We start from the raw sequence: 13901 nt of genomic DNA on the forward strand, positions 1-13901 counted from the left end.
TATTGTGGAGGAGGTGTTGTTGTTTGTCCTTACTGATTGTCGTTTATGGGTCAAGGATCCATTGCAGAGGGAGGAGCCAAGAAGGAAATATATTTTGAGATGCTAAAGGCATCAAGAGATAAGGGCAGAGAGCGGTGGCGTGACATTGAGACAGAGGATCAGCCATGACCATATTGAGGCTTGAGGGCCAAATAACATACTCCTGAACCTATTTTCTATGGTTCTGACTCTTGGCCTGTTTTTCCTCCTTTGAGACAGTCCTTAATAACCTCCATATTTGAAATGAAATGAGATGAAAATCGCTTATTGTCACAAGTAGGCTTCAAGTGAAGTTACTGTGAAAAGCCCCTAGTCTCCACATTCCGGCACCTGTTCGGGAAGGCTGGTACGGGAATTGAACCCGCGCTGCTGGCCTGCCGAGGTCTGCTTTCAAAGCCAGCGATTTAGCCCTGTGCTAAACCAGCCACCTTTATGAACACGTTTATGATCACCTGGCCAAATATAATTTGATACGGCTGTGTCATACTTTTCTCTATAATGCTCTTACAAAAGACCCGTTGGATGTTTCATTATATTAAAGGGGTTGGTATAAATATGTGTTGTTGTCCCTGGATTTAAATGCTTAGACCACTACAATGTTGTAGTGGAGCTTTTAGAGGTGCAGGCTAACTTAGACAACAAGTTCTGGATTTCCATGTTTACCCGAATGTGCAGAATCCAGAAGTTTCTGCAGAATCCAGAAATTCCTCTCTGATGTTCTCCATAATAACATTAAGTGATGATAGCCTCACTGATATTTCAACTCAAAATGTGTGCTATTGTTTTAATTTCATTTGGGGGATTTCTACTCATTTATGGTTACATTTCTTCTCTTGTGCTGTTTGTTCTTGTTAATGTTAACTTAGTCCCATGTCATTAATCTGTGATGGTGCCCACTTGGGAGGCTTAAGAATTCTGATATTACTGTAAGTTTGCCGTCAATTATTGGAAAATGTGTGATCAGTATATGTTTCAAAGATGATATAAAATATTTTACTGGAGCATATTAAGAACATTGGGGCTGAAGTTGCAGTTCTCCATCCTGCCAGCGGAATTGCCAAAGCCCAAAACCCAATATTGAAATATTTGAAACTTGTCATCTGCATGGTCAGTATAGGCACATTGGTACTTTCAAAGATGTATGAATGGTAACTACTTGACATACCAGTAGACAATGGAGTAGGGTTGTCAGCTCGGGTTTTCTTGGAGGTTTCATCAAATATCCTGCCTCCAACGATCCTTCTCAGTCAAACCTTTTTTTCCCATCGCCAATACTTTTATAACTAATAATGAAAACTTTTCAAGGATAATTTTAAAATTCTTTGAAGGCCTGTATGATCTTCCTTCCTGCTTGCTCTTAGCAATTTCCAAGAGATTAATCTTTAACTCTGGAAACCCAAGGATAATCCTGAAGGCCTGCCAGCAGTAGTGGAATCGCCAAAAGCTATTCTGTTACAGTCATCAAGACCCTTCCAGCGGCTAAGAATTAAAAATATATAAAATATTTCCATTCTTAAGATGATTCTAAGCTAAAAATAAGGTACTAACATGTTTAAAGAATCAACTACCTTTTCTTGGTAAGGTTTGGGGACTTTTTAGAAGACCTCCTTTGGGCATAAGCCATTGTCAGCCGATGAGAGTCCACTTTGGCATTTTATTGACAAACAGGTACCTCAGAAATGTCTTAGACTTGATTCCCTGTTGAAGGGGAGAGTGGGGTGGAGATCTGCATGAAACCCTCTATGCCTGCAGTGAAGAAAATGAGAGAATCTCAACGGAACTCGGTTCTGCTCCAGAATCTAGCTGTATGTGGGAGATCTGCTTCTACTCTGTCCTTGGGCTTCATGTTGGGTATTTATGACTGCTGGTGAAAAATGAGAGTCCGCCTATTATTCAAAGATGCATGCAACTGTTTAAATTTGATATGGTGCCTCTTTCATTATTTTTTTAGCTTCGTACTGAAAGATTTGTTGAAGAACTGGAAAGCTATTCTAAGCAAGTGGAAGAGTTCTACAGTTTTGCAGAAATGACAGAAGTCAACCGTTACTTGCGAAAGGCTCAAACATTGAATATCAAACTCAATCAAGCACTGGAGAAGGTACTAGGATACAGCTTGGACACAATAGTAATGAATATAAATGAATATAAACCTATTGATGGATGTTAAAAAAATGAGCTGGTGTTTTATCGTTTATAAAGCCAGTTAATATTTTGTCATACAATTATACTACATATATATAATGTCACAGCTGTAGATAATTTACAAATGTGGCATTTATATCCAGTGAGGTCATGGCTGTGATACTCACATGGTTAAATACCTTACTGTCGCTTGCTATCAAGGCTCACACTTGAATAATGCCTATGGAGTGACAAGACACCGTTCAGGGAAGTTGGGGAATAAATGAAAAGTAATTTAAATACAAAATTCACTACATTTAAGCAGGTTTAAGAGTGCTGTATCTGTGTTGTGTAAAATATTTGATTTGTGAGAAGATAGATACTGGCCCAAGTGCAACATGCACACTTGAAGAAAATTTGAGATTCCATGAGTTGGAAGTACGGAGGAAGCAGTTACTGGTCTCTAAATAAATTAGGTGGTCTGCTGGTATGAATTTATATGTAGGGAAGAGGTTCCCAGAGGGACTGAGGAGATTCCATGCAGGGGGTTATTGGCCAGGTTTTTTCTGGAGGAGGTGGGAAATGGGAGGTGGGTTTATTTTTGGAATGCAAATCCATCCTGATGGGAACTTGGAAGCAAACATAATATTGGCTCAGGCAGGGCCTAATTGGGTGAGGAGTCAGATCTGCTAGCCAATTAGCAACCATTGACATGAGAACAGAGTCAGGTCATCTCCAGAATAGGCAAAAGTTAAAGGAGCATCGGCAGCTTTGTTGAGTATATGTTGATTTTAGCTTGTTTATTGCAGTAGAAGTCCTAAAATATGAAATCTTGTTCTTCTGTTGGTCACTGGGAAATTCATTTTTAAATTTTGTTTGCTGTGGGGATCATAACAAAATTGGGAACTCTCTGGAGACTGAAGATGGTTTTTTGCAAGAAATACAAATGAAGATTGCCTTTAGTGACCAAAAAGACTAGGAGGAGTTATTGGGTTATGGGGATAGGGTGGAAGTGAGGGCTTAAGTGGATCGGTGTAGACTCAATGAGCTGAATGGCCTCCAACTGACTGTATTCCGAAGACATAATCTTCTGGGTGCATCTAACTTCATAACATCAATGAGAACAATTAACTAATTCGGTCATCTGACTTAATAACCTTCTGACACAATAAGACACCCTTCCATTATGGTTAACACACATTTAACGTGAGGCAACCAACTCTACATATGTGGGCAGCCATCATTTGTCTGTTCACTAAATTGAGTAGCTGGATAGGTTTATGTAATCTTTCCTTGCTGATGCTATTCTCTGACGAAGCCAAAACACAATTAACTTTTGAAAATCATCAGCTTCAATGCCATAATGTCTCAGCAGAGCGTGGGACAGGGAAACCAGGACAGGGCAACCCCCAGGTTCTCTCATGCTGACCTGGTGGCTTTGGTTGAGGCCCTGAAAGAGAGGATGGATATCATATGCCTTGATTCAAAGATGATACCGTCTGCCCAGGACAAGAGCGTATGGCTTGAATTGTAAGCATCATTAGCAGCAGAGGAAAGATCTGGTGGACATGGATCCAGTGCAAGAGACGGTCTAGTGGCCTATTATGATCTGGAAAGTGAGTGCATACTCCAACAACTGGGGCAGGCTTTTGGGTTGAGGCCCTACCCAAAGGCTTAGGAAACACATAATGTATGCTGCTTCTCAACTTTGGCGGAATGAGTGCTCAGGACATTCACTCATCTCTCAGAGAACCTTTAAGCCAGACTGCTTCTGAGGAAATGTCACTATAGACACATGCTGCTTCTCTCTCTCTCGCTCTTGGACCAGGATGGATGGAGGAACCTCCTTCATAATTGATTAAGAGCACCTGAGAAGGCAGCTATGTAAATAGCTATGTTACTGTAACAGGAACAAATTGGTGATCGTGAGACTGCCTTTCCCGGTGCACATGGCCGTTACAGAGGCCCATCACGTGGTATGGAAGCGGTAATTTGTGCCACATCTCATTCAAAGGTATGCCGAGCACTGGTAGTGTGGCAGACATCGTCACTGCAGAGCCTTCAGGTCTCTAAGGCTAATTCTCACAAGATCGTATTGTATCTCCCACAGGCCTCGGTGACAACGCAAGACCCCTACCTCCAGTGACATCCATTGGATCGGAGCAGAAAGAATAAATAGAACCATAGAATGTTAGACGTATTAGATGCTGTGGTATGAAGAGACAAAAGTTCTGTTTCTTTTTCACCAACACACTTTTATTTCTTCCAACAGACTCTGCACAAAACTCTACACATCACCAGACCCAGAGGCTACCTGAAGCCCCTTTACACATCAGTGTCAATTATTGGACACTTAACATAAATGAGAACTAATTGCAATGTCTCTTAACCCATTACTTAACATAGAATACCTACAATGCAGAAGGCCATTCAGCCCATCGAGGCTGCACCAGCCCTCTGAAAGAGCACCCTTCAGAGGCCCACTCCTCACCCTATTCCTGTAATCCCATAACCCCACCAGACCTGAACATTTTTGGACACTAAGGGCAACTTAGCCTGCACATCCTTGGACTGTGGGAGGAAACCAGAGCACTGGAAGAAACCTATGCAGACATGGGAAGAATGTGCAAACTCCACACCCAAGTCACCCAAGGCTGAAATTGAACCATGGTCCCTGATGCTACAGTGCTAACCATTGCCAAGTATGTCCGAGGATACAGCATCACATCTGACCAGTGCACATTCCACCAGTGCAAATCGTTTCACCTCGGTGGATCCTTCCGTACATTTAGACAAGGTGGCACTGGATGAGATGCAAAGATGGATGCCAGAAGCAGACAGTCATAGTGATGTTCAGATGAACAGTGATCCAGATCCACATGAATCACAAATGGGGGCGTTTCTTGAAGTGGCAGCGGATGTGTTTCAACCTGAGGCTGTATGTGGTCATTGGATGCGAAGGCGGAGTCAATGCAGCAGATGAATGCCACCATCCTTCATGGCTTTGAGAGCATGGGCCCCTCCAATGAAAGCGTTGCCATCCTCATAGAGAACAAGATGTGATAGTACTCGCAGTGCATGCAGTAGCAGTACCCTGTCATGCACAGAATGTTTGGTGCATTAATAATAATAATAATAATAATAATAATCTTTATTAGTCTTACAAGTAGGTTTACATTAACACTGTAATGAAGTTACTGTTAAAATCCCCGAGTCACCACATTCCGGTGCCTGTTCGGGTACACTGAGGGAGAATTCAGAATTCCAAATCACCTAACAGCACGTCTTTCGCGACTTCTCGGAGGAAACCAGAGCACCCAGAAGAAACCTACACAGACACGGGGAGAACATGCAGACTCTGCACATACAGTGACTAAGCGGGAATCAAACCCAGGTCCCTGGTGCTGTGAAGCAACAGTGCTAACCACTGTGATCCTCCATGGAAAGAAGAAGCGCTATGTGGGCTGGACAGCTCAGTTGCATTTATGTCCTGTAAGTGGCTGGAGGGTATGCCAGATGCATCTGCTGGTAGTCTTCTTCAAACCTCCCGAGGCATCAACCAAGAATGCTACATTTCACCTGGCTCTGTCATCATCCTTGGCTTACTTGGCCCCTCTGACAAAGGAAGCATCTGTGCAGCACGACCCAGTAATGAAATGAAAAAATGAAAATGAAAATCGCTTATTATCACAAGTAGGCTTTTCATAGAATTTACAGTGCAGAAGGAGCCCATCCGACCCATCGAGTCTGCACCGGCTCTTGGAAAGAGCATCATACCAAGGTCAACACCTCCACCCTATCCCCATAACCCAGTAACCCCATCCAACACCAAGGGCAATTTTGGACACTATGGGAAATTTATCATGGCCAATCCACCTAACCTGCACATCTTTGGACGGTGGGAGGAAACCGGAGCACCCGAAGGAAACCCACGCACACACGAGGAGGATGTGCAGACTCCGCACAGACAGTGACCCAAGCTGGAATTGAACCTGGGACCCTGGAGCTGTGAAGCATTTGTGCTATCCACAATACTACCGAGCTGCCCCATGCTACTGTGCTGCCCCTTCTTTGAAGCTGCCGGCTTCAAATGGTTACTGTGAAAAGCCCCTAGTTGCCACATTCCGGCGCCTGTTCGGGGAGGCTGGTACAGGAATTGAACCATGCTGCTGGCCTGCCTTGGTCTGCTTTCAAAGTCAGCAATTTAGCCCTGTGCTAAACCAGCCCCTAAGGGCTGCCCCTGCAAGGATGTGGCAGGACAGTCTCAAGAAGCAACAAAGGGTCTGTTCATAATGAAGATGACCGCTACAGTCATCTCAGCCACAAGGCCAGAGAAGTGAGCAGTCTGTCTTCACTTACGCTTAGATAACAAGGGAGTACTGTGTGGATGTCTCTGAGTGCACAGGGCACTCTATTTCTTCTTTAAAAATAAATTTAGAATACCCAAATTTTTCCAATTTAGGGGCAATTTACTGTGTCCAACCCACCTACTTGCACATCTTTGGGTTGTGGAGGTGAAACACAGGGAGAATGTGCAAACTCAACACGAACAGTGACCCAGGGCCGGGATTCAAACCCTGATCCTCAGCGCCGCAGACCCAGTGCTAACCACTGCGCCACTGTGCTGCCCTGGGGCACTCTATCTCATTGATCACAGAGAGTGTCACTATGGTGATACATTGGTGTGTACTATTGATTTTTTTTGTTCAAAAATGCAATGTGTAAATAAATTGATTTATTGTTAATCGGAAATGCAAGACTATGTCAACTTTGCGCAAAGCAGTCAGAACAGCATGTGAACAAAGCAGGAGCTCCTGACCGGTGACAGTAAGGACTCCAGGTAGTAGTCTAACTCAATGTGATGGTAAGATTCTGGAATTTTCAGGCAATATTACCTTTCTTTTTGTCAGCGCAGGCTTGTACCATTAACATCCATGTAGTAAGTCTCTCAGGCCTTGGAATATATTAGATGAACCTTTGCTGGATCAGATGTTCCCTCACACTTATAGTTTGCTGTCAAGACTTCTAACCCTCAGGGCAACTCCATATTTATCCGGACCACCTTACGCAGCAAAAGAGTTGCCCTCCATATCCCTTTCCCTATCTCCATGCCCTGCTCTTCCTCATTGTCCAATGAGATCAGTTCTGCCACAGTGTCCTCATCTTCAAGATTCACTCCTCTATTGGTCCATATTGTGAAGGATGCAACAAGCCATGACCATTCGAGAGACCCTTGCAGGTGTGCAAAGCAGAGTGCTACCTGACTGATTCAGTCAGTCAAAGCACATCTTTCACAGCCCAATGGACTGCTCAATGGAGTTCCTGTGAGCAGGTGATTCTCATTGTAACACCTGTGTCAGTGTTTGGCTGAGAAACATCTCCTCAAAGGATTGATCCTGCCCCTGGAATTCATCCATGGATTTGTAGGATTAGGTGGAATGGGTGTAGAAGGGTTAACTGGCAGAGAACAAAAGTATCATACCAGGGAAACATTGACACATATGAAAGAAGCTCTTTTGTGATCGCAGACCAGCTGGAAATTGGGATTTGGGAGCCCATCTTGACATTTCTGGTCAGTTACTGGATACCTTGATGGCAACGTGGATGAATTTCCTGCACTTAGGGGAGTTCCATCATGGCGGCAAGCCCAGTGCCTTCTAAACTTATGATACCCCATCAGTTGTGAATCTGATGTGTTGTCCATCTTTGGTGGGATCTGTTAACAGAGTGATGCAGAGGTGTGCAGCTGACTTTGCGATCCCATAGAAATCTGCAGCGGAATCCTGAAAGTGTCCAAAAAGGAAGAAATTCAAAGTCACAGTTACTTGGCTGCTACTGGCAGGTAAGGCCATTAGTGATGCAAGGTCAATGAACTCCTCATTGATGGGGGCACAAATATCTCTGTGTAGATATTTGCAGTCTCCTTCAATGCTGGTTCTCAGCCATATTCAGGTATCTTTGCCTCCGCCTGTACTTATTGTAGCACCTCTTCTAAATTAACGGGTTGACCATTTTTTTGTGAATCTTTGGTATGTGCTGAGAGGGCTGAGGATACTCTACTCTGGTAAAATATGTTCAAGGCTTGCATCAATAGGTTTTTGGACTCCTAATAAATCAAGGAAAGGTGGGGGGTGCGGAGTGGTGGGGGCAGGTACAGTTTGGGTCAAAGATTAGCCATGATATTGAATGGCAAGAAGGCCTGAGGAACCATTTAGCTTATTTCTGCTCCTATTTCTCTTGTTCTTAAATCCTTACCAAATACCTTTACATGCTTTTTCATTAGACTGGTTTGCCACATATTCTGGATCTTTGTTAAAGCAAATGTTTTGAACTTGGTTCTCAAATGTATGCCCCCCAACTGCATTTCCAGAATGCTCCATCATCATTTATACCATTTAATTCTCTGTTTAGTTGTCTGAAAAATATCAATGATGTGCTGTAATTGACTGCTTTGTTTCAGTTCCTGCTAATTGAATTGTATCCTCAGAACATCTCTGTTTGAAAATTGCAGATTCCTGCAGGGGCCATAAATTGCAAGGAAAAATTCTTGTTTTTTCCGCAAAAGAAAAAGATGACCTGAAGCTGTTCAATAAGCAATTACATTTTGAAAACCTAATTTCTTAATTTTATCCATCTCCTATTTTTTGAAACTGATTCTTTATATTGCCCGCTGTGAATAAATGTTCTTTGTCTTCTGGTATGTAATAAATTCTGTTGATGCGTATTGAATTTTAATATTAAAAAAAAATGTTTGAGAAGTTTCAGTTCATATATTGTGAAAAATTGTTTTTTAATTTTGTTCTTGCAAGGAGATTTAGCTCCATAGAGCACTAGTTTTGATTGGTTGGCACTTGAGTATTTTTCTGACAACAGGAACCTTGCGAATTACACAATTTATTATTTTGACAAGTATCAAGAGAGGATAATTGCTGTGAATTCAACCTCACGTGTGCACTGCATATGGATCATTTTACTTCAGATCAGAGAAATTGTAAGCTTCAAAAATAATCCGCTGTGAATAATTTAGTTTTGAATCCATGCATGTAGGGCGCAAAGTTAGAATAAATATACACTTGGAGTAAAGCTATATTGTATTTTGAAAGGCATGAGTCTTCACAAATTACACTTAAAGTTGAATATATGGTTGTGTAACATTTAACCAAGTTAATCTAATTAATGTTACATTTTGACAAAAATACTTTAAAAAGTTATTTAAATGATATTCACTTTTTTATTGTGCTAGATTGATCAGATTAATGTTGAAGAACAAGCATTTGGATGGAGTGAATCTCAGTATCCTCAGCGTAAACAGACCAGTGATATTCTTCAACCATACCTCAGACTGTATGACATGACTGTAGAGTTCAATGGCAAGTATAAAAATTGGATGGAGGGACCATTTTCTGAGGCCAACCCAGATCAAGTAGAGGCAGATATAGGGAACTATTGGCGTGCTCTATACAAATTGGAACGGACTTTATCAGACTCGCCAAATGCATACAAGATTGCAAATACTGTTCGGAAAAAAGTTGAAGAATTCAAAGAGCACATTCCCCTTATTCATGTTGTGTGCAATCCTGGTCTACGTGATCGACACTGGGATGCCTTATCTGACATTGTGGGATTCCCACTCAAGCCTTCTGAAGACACAACTATTACCAAGTTTCTCGGTATGAATCTTGAACCTTTCTTGGATCAGTTTGAGGGTATTAGTGAGGCTGCTAGCAAAGAATATTCACTGGAGAAAGCCCTGGAAAAAATGGTGAAGGAGTGGGAAGACATGGAATTCATTCTCCATCCATATCGAGAAACTGGAACTTATATACTAGCAGCTGTTGATGATATCCAGATGTTACTAGATGACCACATTGTAAAGACCCAGACAATGCGTGGATCTCCTTTTATACAGCCATTTGAGAAAGAAATCAGGTATTTACTTTGTTATTATCTTTATGGAATTTTAAAGGACAGGTTCAAGAATTGTAAAAAAGAACTTGCAAATTGTTTAACAGTTTTGAGAAAACACACAACTATAATAATAATACTCAGCGGATCTAGCTGCATCTGGAAAGAGGGAAATAGATTTAAAATTTCAGGTTCATGGGGCTGGATTCTCCATTTCAGAGACCAAGGGTGGGATTCTCCGTTCCCGACGGCGATTTTGTAATCGACGATTGGGCGGCGAATCCCTTTTCATGATGGAATTGGGGATGACGCCTGTTTTTTTGTATGCTCCGCCCCCTCCAAAATGGCGTCATCGAGGAGAGTGCCGCATGCTGCTGGGACGGCCTCAGGACGTTACCTGAAGTCTCTTCCCCCAATGCTCCGCTCCGAATGGGCTGAATTCCCAACTGTGCGGGGGAAATGTGGTCTCAGCGGTCGGGAGCCTGGCATGGCTGCTGCGGACTGTTTCCAATGGCGCCACAGTCGGGAGGAAGCCATGCTGCTGGCTGCGGTTGCTTTGGTGAGGGTTTGTGGATTGGTGGGGGGTGGCCAAGGGTGGCGAGTGGGTGTCCAGGTGGGCACTATCTGGCAGGTTGGGTCTGCGCACGGCCGGCGCCATGTTGTACGGCGCGACCTCTGCAGGTCGTCAGCATGCACATGCCATTTTTGTCGTGGAGGCCGGGCATTTTACATGGCGCAGTTGCTAGCCCCTCACCGGTCGGTGGATCAGTGGTGGGGTGATGGCGATATTTTTTTTTGGACGTAAAACGCCACGGATCCTCCGGACATGGCCTGAAATTCGGAGAATCCAGCCCTAAGAGTTGATGCCAGGACTGAATTGCTGCTCTTCTATGACTACTAAAGTGATGCAGATCCCGGAGCAATTCCTGATCCATTAATGGACTGGCAACGGCACCACGTGGAACTCAAGCACTTCCAATGACAAAAGGTGCTCGATTCGATGGGGTGGGGATTGCCATTCCAGTGGCTGACAAGCTGCCGCTGCCTATCAGCACTCCACTCCCCATATACACTCATCCTAACCAACAAGGTGGCAGCATGAAGAGTGGCACCCCGGTTTGCGGATGTGGAGCTAGAGACCCTGCTGGATGCCGTGGCTGAGAGGCAAGCCACCCAGTTCCCTGGGGCGGGAAGAAGGCTGCCATCTGTCACCATACACCAGGCCTGGGCGGAGGTGGCAGAAGTCGTGAACACTGTGGGCCTCACCACCAGGACTGGCCAGAAGAGCCTGAAGAAGTTGCCTCATGGTGACAGGGTGTGTAGGCAGCACCATGGCCCTGGCACCAACCCCCCATCCCAAACACTGGTAATCACCTCCTCCCGCCTACCTGAAGGGCGACGAAACCCCACCACCGGCAGTCAGCTGGCACCCTACCCTGCACCACATGCCAGCACCCATACCACTCACTATGGCGGGTGCCCTATCTATAAAGGCCACCAGCTGCCCACCTCCTGTGCCTCACGCATCGACTGCCTAACACCCCGCAGTGGAGAAGAGAGAGAGAGAGAAGGCCGGAGAGGGACTGCTGGAGCTGCGGACCCCCACCGGCGCGAAGTGGCGGGCACTGGACCTAGTTGGTGAGCCGTGAGAGAGGGCAATTGCCGAAGTGGAGGTCCACATTGGGCAAGCAAGTGAGCCCTCCGCCAAGTTCCAGTGTCCCTATGGCATGCATGGCACAACCTCCACTGGTCCCGCACCTCCCCATCTCCAGATCCACCCAATGCGGAGCATGGTCCGAAATCGCTATAGCCGAATATTCGGCCTCCTCCACCCTCGGGACCAGTCCCCTACTCAGGACAAAGAAATCGAGACGGGAGTAAACCCTGTACACATGGGAGAAAAAAGAGTACTCCCGAGCCCTCGGCCTCCCAAACCTCCAGGGATCCACTCCTCCCATCTGGTCCATAAACCTTGGCCGCCGCCGGCCTCCTGCCTGTCCTTGAACTAGAACGATCCAGTAGGGGATCCAGCACCATATTGAAGTCCCCCCCCCCCATGATCAGGCCCCCCACCTCCAGGTTAGGAATGCGGCCCAACATACGCCTCATGAAACCAGCATCATCCCAATTTGGGGCGTACACATTTACCAACACCACCCTCTCCTCCTACAGCTTACCGCTCACCATCACATATCTGCCGCCACTATCAGCCACCACCTCAGACGCCTCAAACGCCACCCTATTCCCCACCAGGATCGCCATCCCCCGGTTCTTCGAGTCGAGCCCTGAGGGCGGCCTGCTGCTCCTCCGCCCACTGCCTCCACTCCTCAGGGGCTCCACCAGCTGCCATTTTGTCCACCTTCCCCTGCTTTTCCAGGGGAGCTCATGGTGGAGCTTCTGATTGCTGCCAATTGCACCCTTTGGGCACACTCGGTTCAACTTGGCTCAGTTGGTGCCACTCTTGTTTCTCAATTTGTTTCTTGTTCCTCAAGAAATAAACACAGTTTAAAAATAAGGGATCTTCCATTTAAGGCGGAGATGAGAAGAGGTTTTGTCTCAGAGGATTGGAACTCTACCCCAGAGAGCGGCAGGGTCAATGAATATTTTAAAGCATCTGTAGATAGATTCTTGACTAACAAGGGAATCAAAGTTTGTTGAGGGAGGTGAAATTGGAGTTGTGGTCACAGTTAGATCAGCCATGATCTTATTGTATGGCAGAGCAGGCTCAAGGGGCCAAATGGCCTTCCCCTACTCCTAATTTGTATGTTTGTCATAAACCCTGTGCTTGGTCTTAGTGTGTAACAATTATTTGTGATTTATGTATTTGTGTTCTCAGAACCATTTGTTCATCTACCCCATTTAGATTCTTATTTTCTAAGTAATATTTATCTTATCAAAATTCAGTGTATTAGTTATGTCTGTTGAAATTCATATTCTAATCCTCTGCCCATTCTGCAAGTTGTCTTGCAGTTTGTTGTTGTGCTCCTCAGTATTATTGACTTATTCCCCCAATTTGATGTCATTTGCAAATTTAGAAATTGTGGCAGAAACCTTCCAGCCTCTGGATCATCGGAGGTGGGATGTGTGACAGGACCCTGCAGGGGTCCAGACGCGCACAAGTGTGAAAGTTGCCCAGGAAGTTTAAAATTACACTCGGCTGATTTGTGCTGCCTGCGACCCTCCAATAAATCTCTGAAACTGAGCTCAAGGCTAATATATGTTGGACTTTTCTGCATACTTACTCTCAAAATATTACACTGTTTAGTACCCAGTCTAACTCCGTGATTATCCAGTACAACTGAACTGAGCACCACAATCGACCACTCCGCCGACCACCCAAATGTCCCCTGCCCCCTACAACCCAACTCCTCCTGCGACCTGACTTGTCTCCATAGTCTCTAATCCTATTCATTAGTCTATTATATGGCACTTTAATGAAGGCCTTTTGGCAATCTAGATATGTTGCATCTCCTGCATTATCTTCTGGTATTGAACTGGATTTTCAAGAGTCACAGCTCAAGCATGGCCCCTTAGTGGAGTCATGAACCCTAATGTACATGAGGGGAGCTTTTCAAATGTAAGTTCAAACGGTCCTCCTCATGCCCCCATGCCATGATTTCCCCTTCCACCTACCCACTATGTCACCTTATGTCCATTGTGCCATGCTCTACCCTTCCATCTACTCTGTGTACCCATTGCCCCTATACCCATGTGTGGACATAGGGAGTGGATAAAAGGGCAGAGCTTAGCAAAGGAGACATGAGGGATATAGGAGTTGCATGGAATGGCAGAGTCTGGCATAGGGGTCATAGGCCTGAGGGAATGGATGAGTTGGC

General features: G+C 44.8%; 1 protein-coding gene across 2 annotated transcripts in view; it reads left to right on the plus strand.

Annotated features, from left to right (window-relative positions):
• dnah7 (dynein, axonemal, heavy chain 7) overlaps nt 1-13901 on the plus strand; it is a 498762-nt gene that overhangs the window by 126831 nt on the left and 358030 nt on the right. For both annotated transcript variants that reach the window (XR_005459743.1, XM_038789116.1), the window contains exons 16-17: nt 1991-2137; nt 9404-10089. Coding sequence is in view for 1 of the 2 variants with exons in the window: in XM_038789116.1 (XP_038645044.1) it covers nt 1991-2137; nt 9404-10089 (833 nt within the window). In the remaining variant the exon portion in view is untranslated. The remainder of the gene's footprint in view (nt 1-1990; nt 2138-9403; nt 10090-13901) is intronic.

This window comes from Scyliorhinus canicula, chromosome 2 (assembly GCF_902713615.1).
Source record: "Scyliorhinus canicula chromosome 2, sScyCan1.1, whole genome shotgun sequence".
Lineage (NCBI taxonomy): Eukaryota > Metazoa > Chordata > Chondrichthyes > Carcharhiniformes > Scyliorhinidae > Scyliorhinus > Scyliorhinus canicula.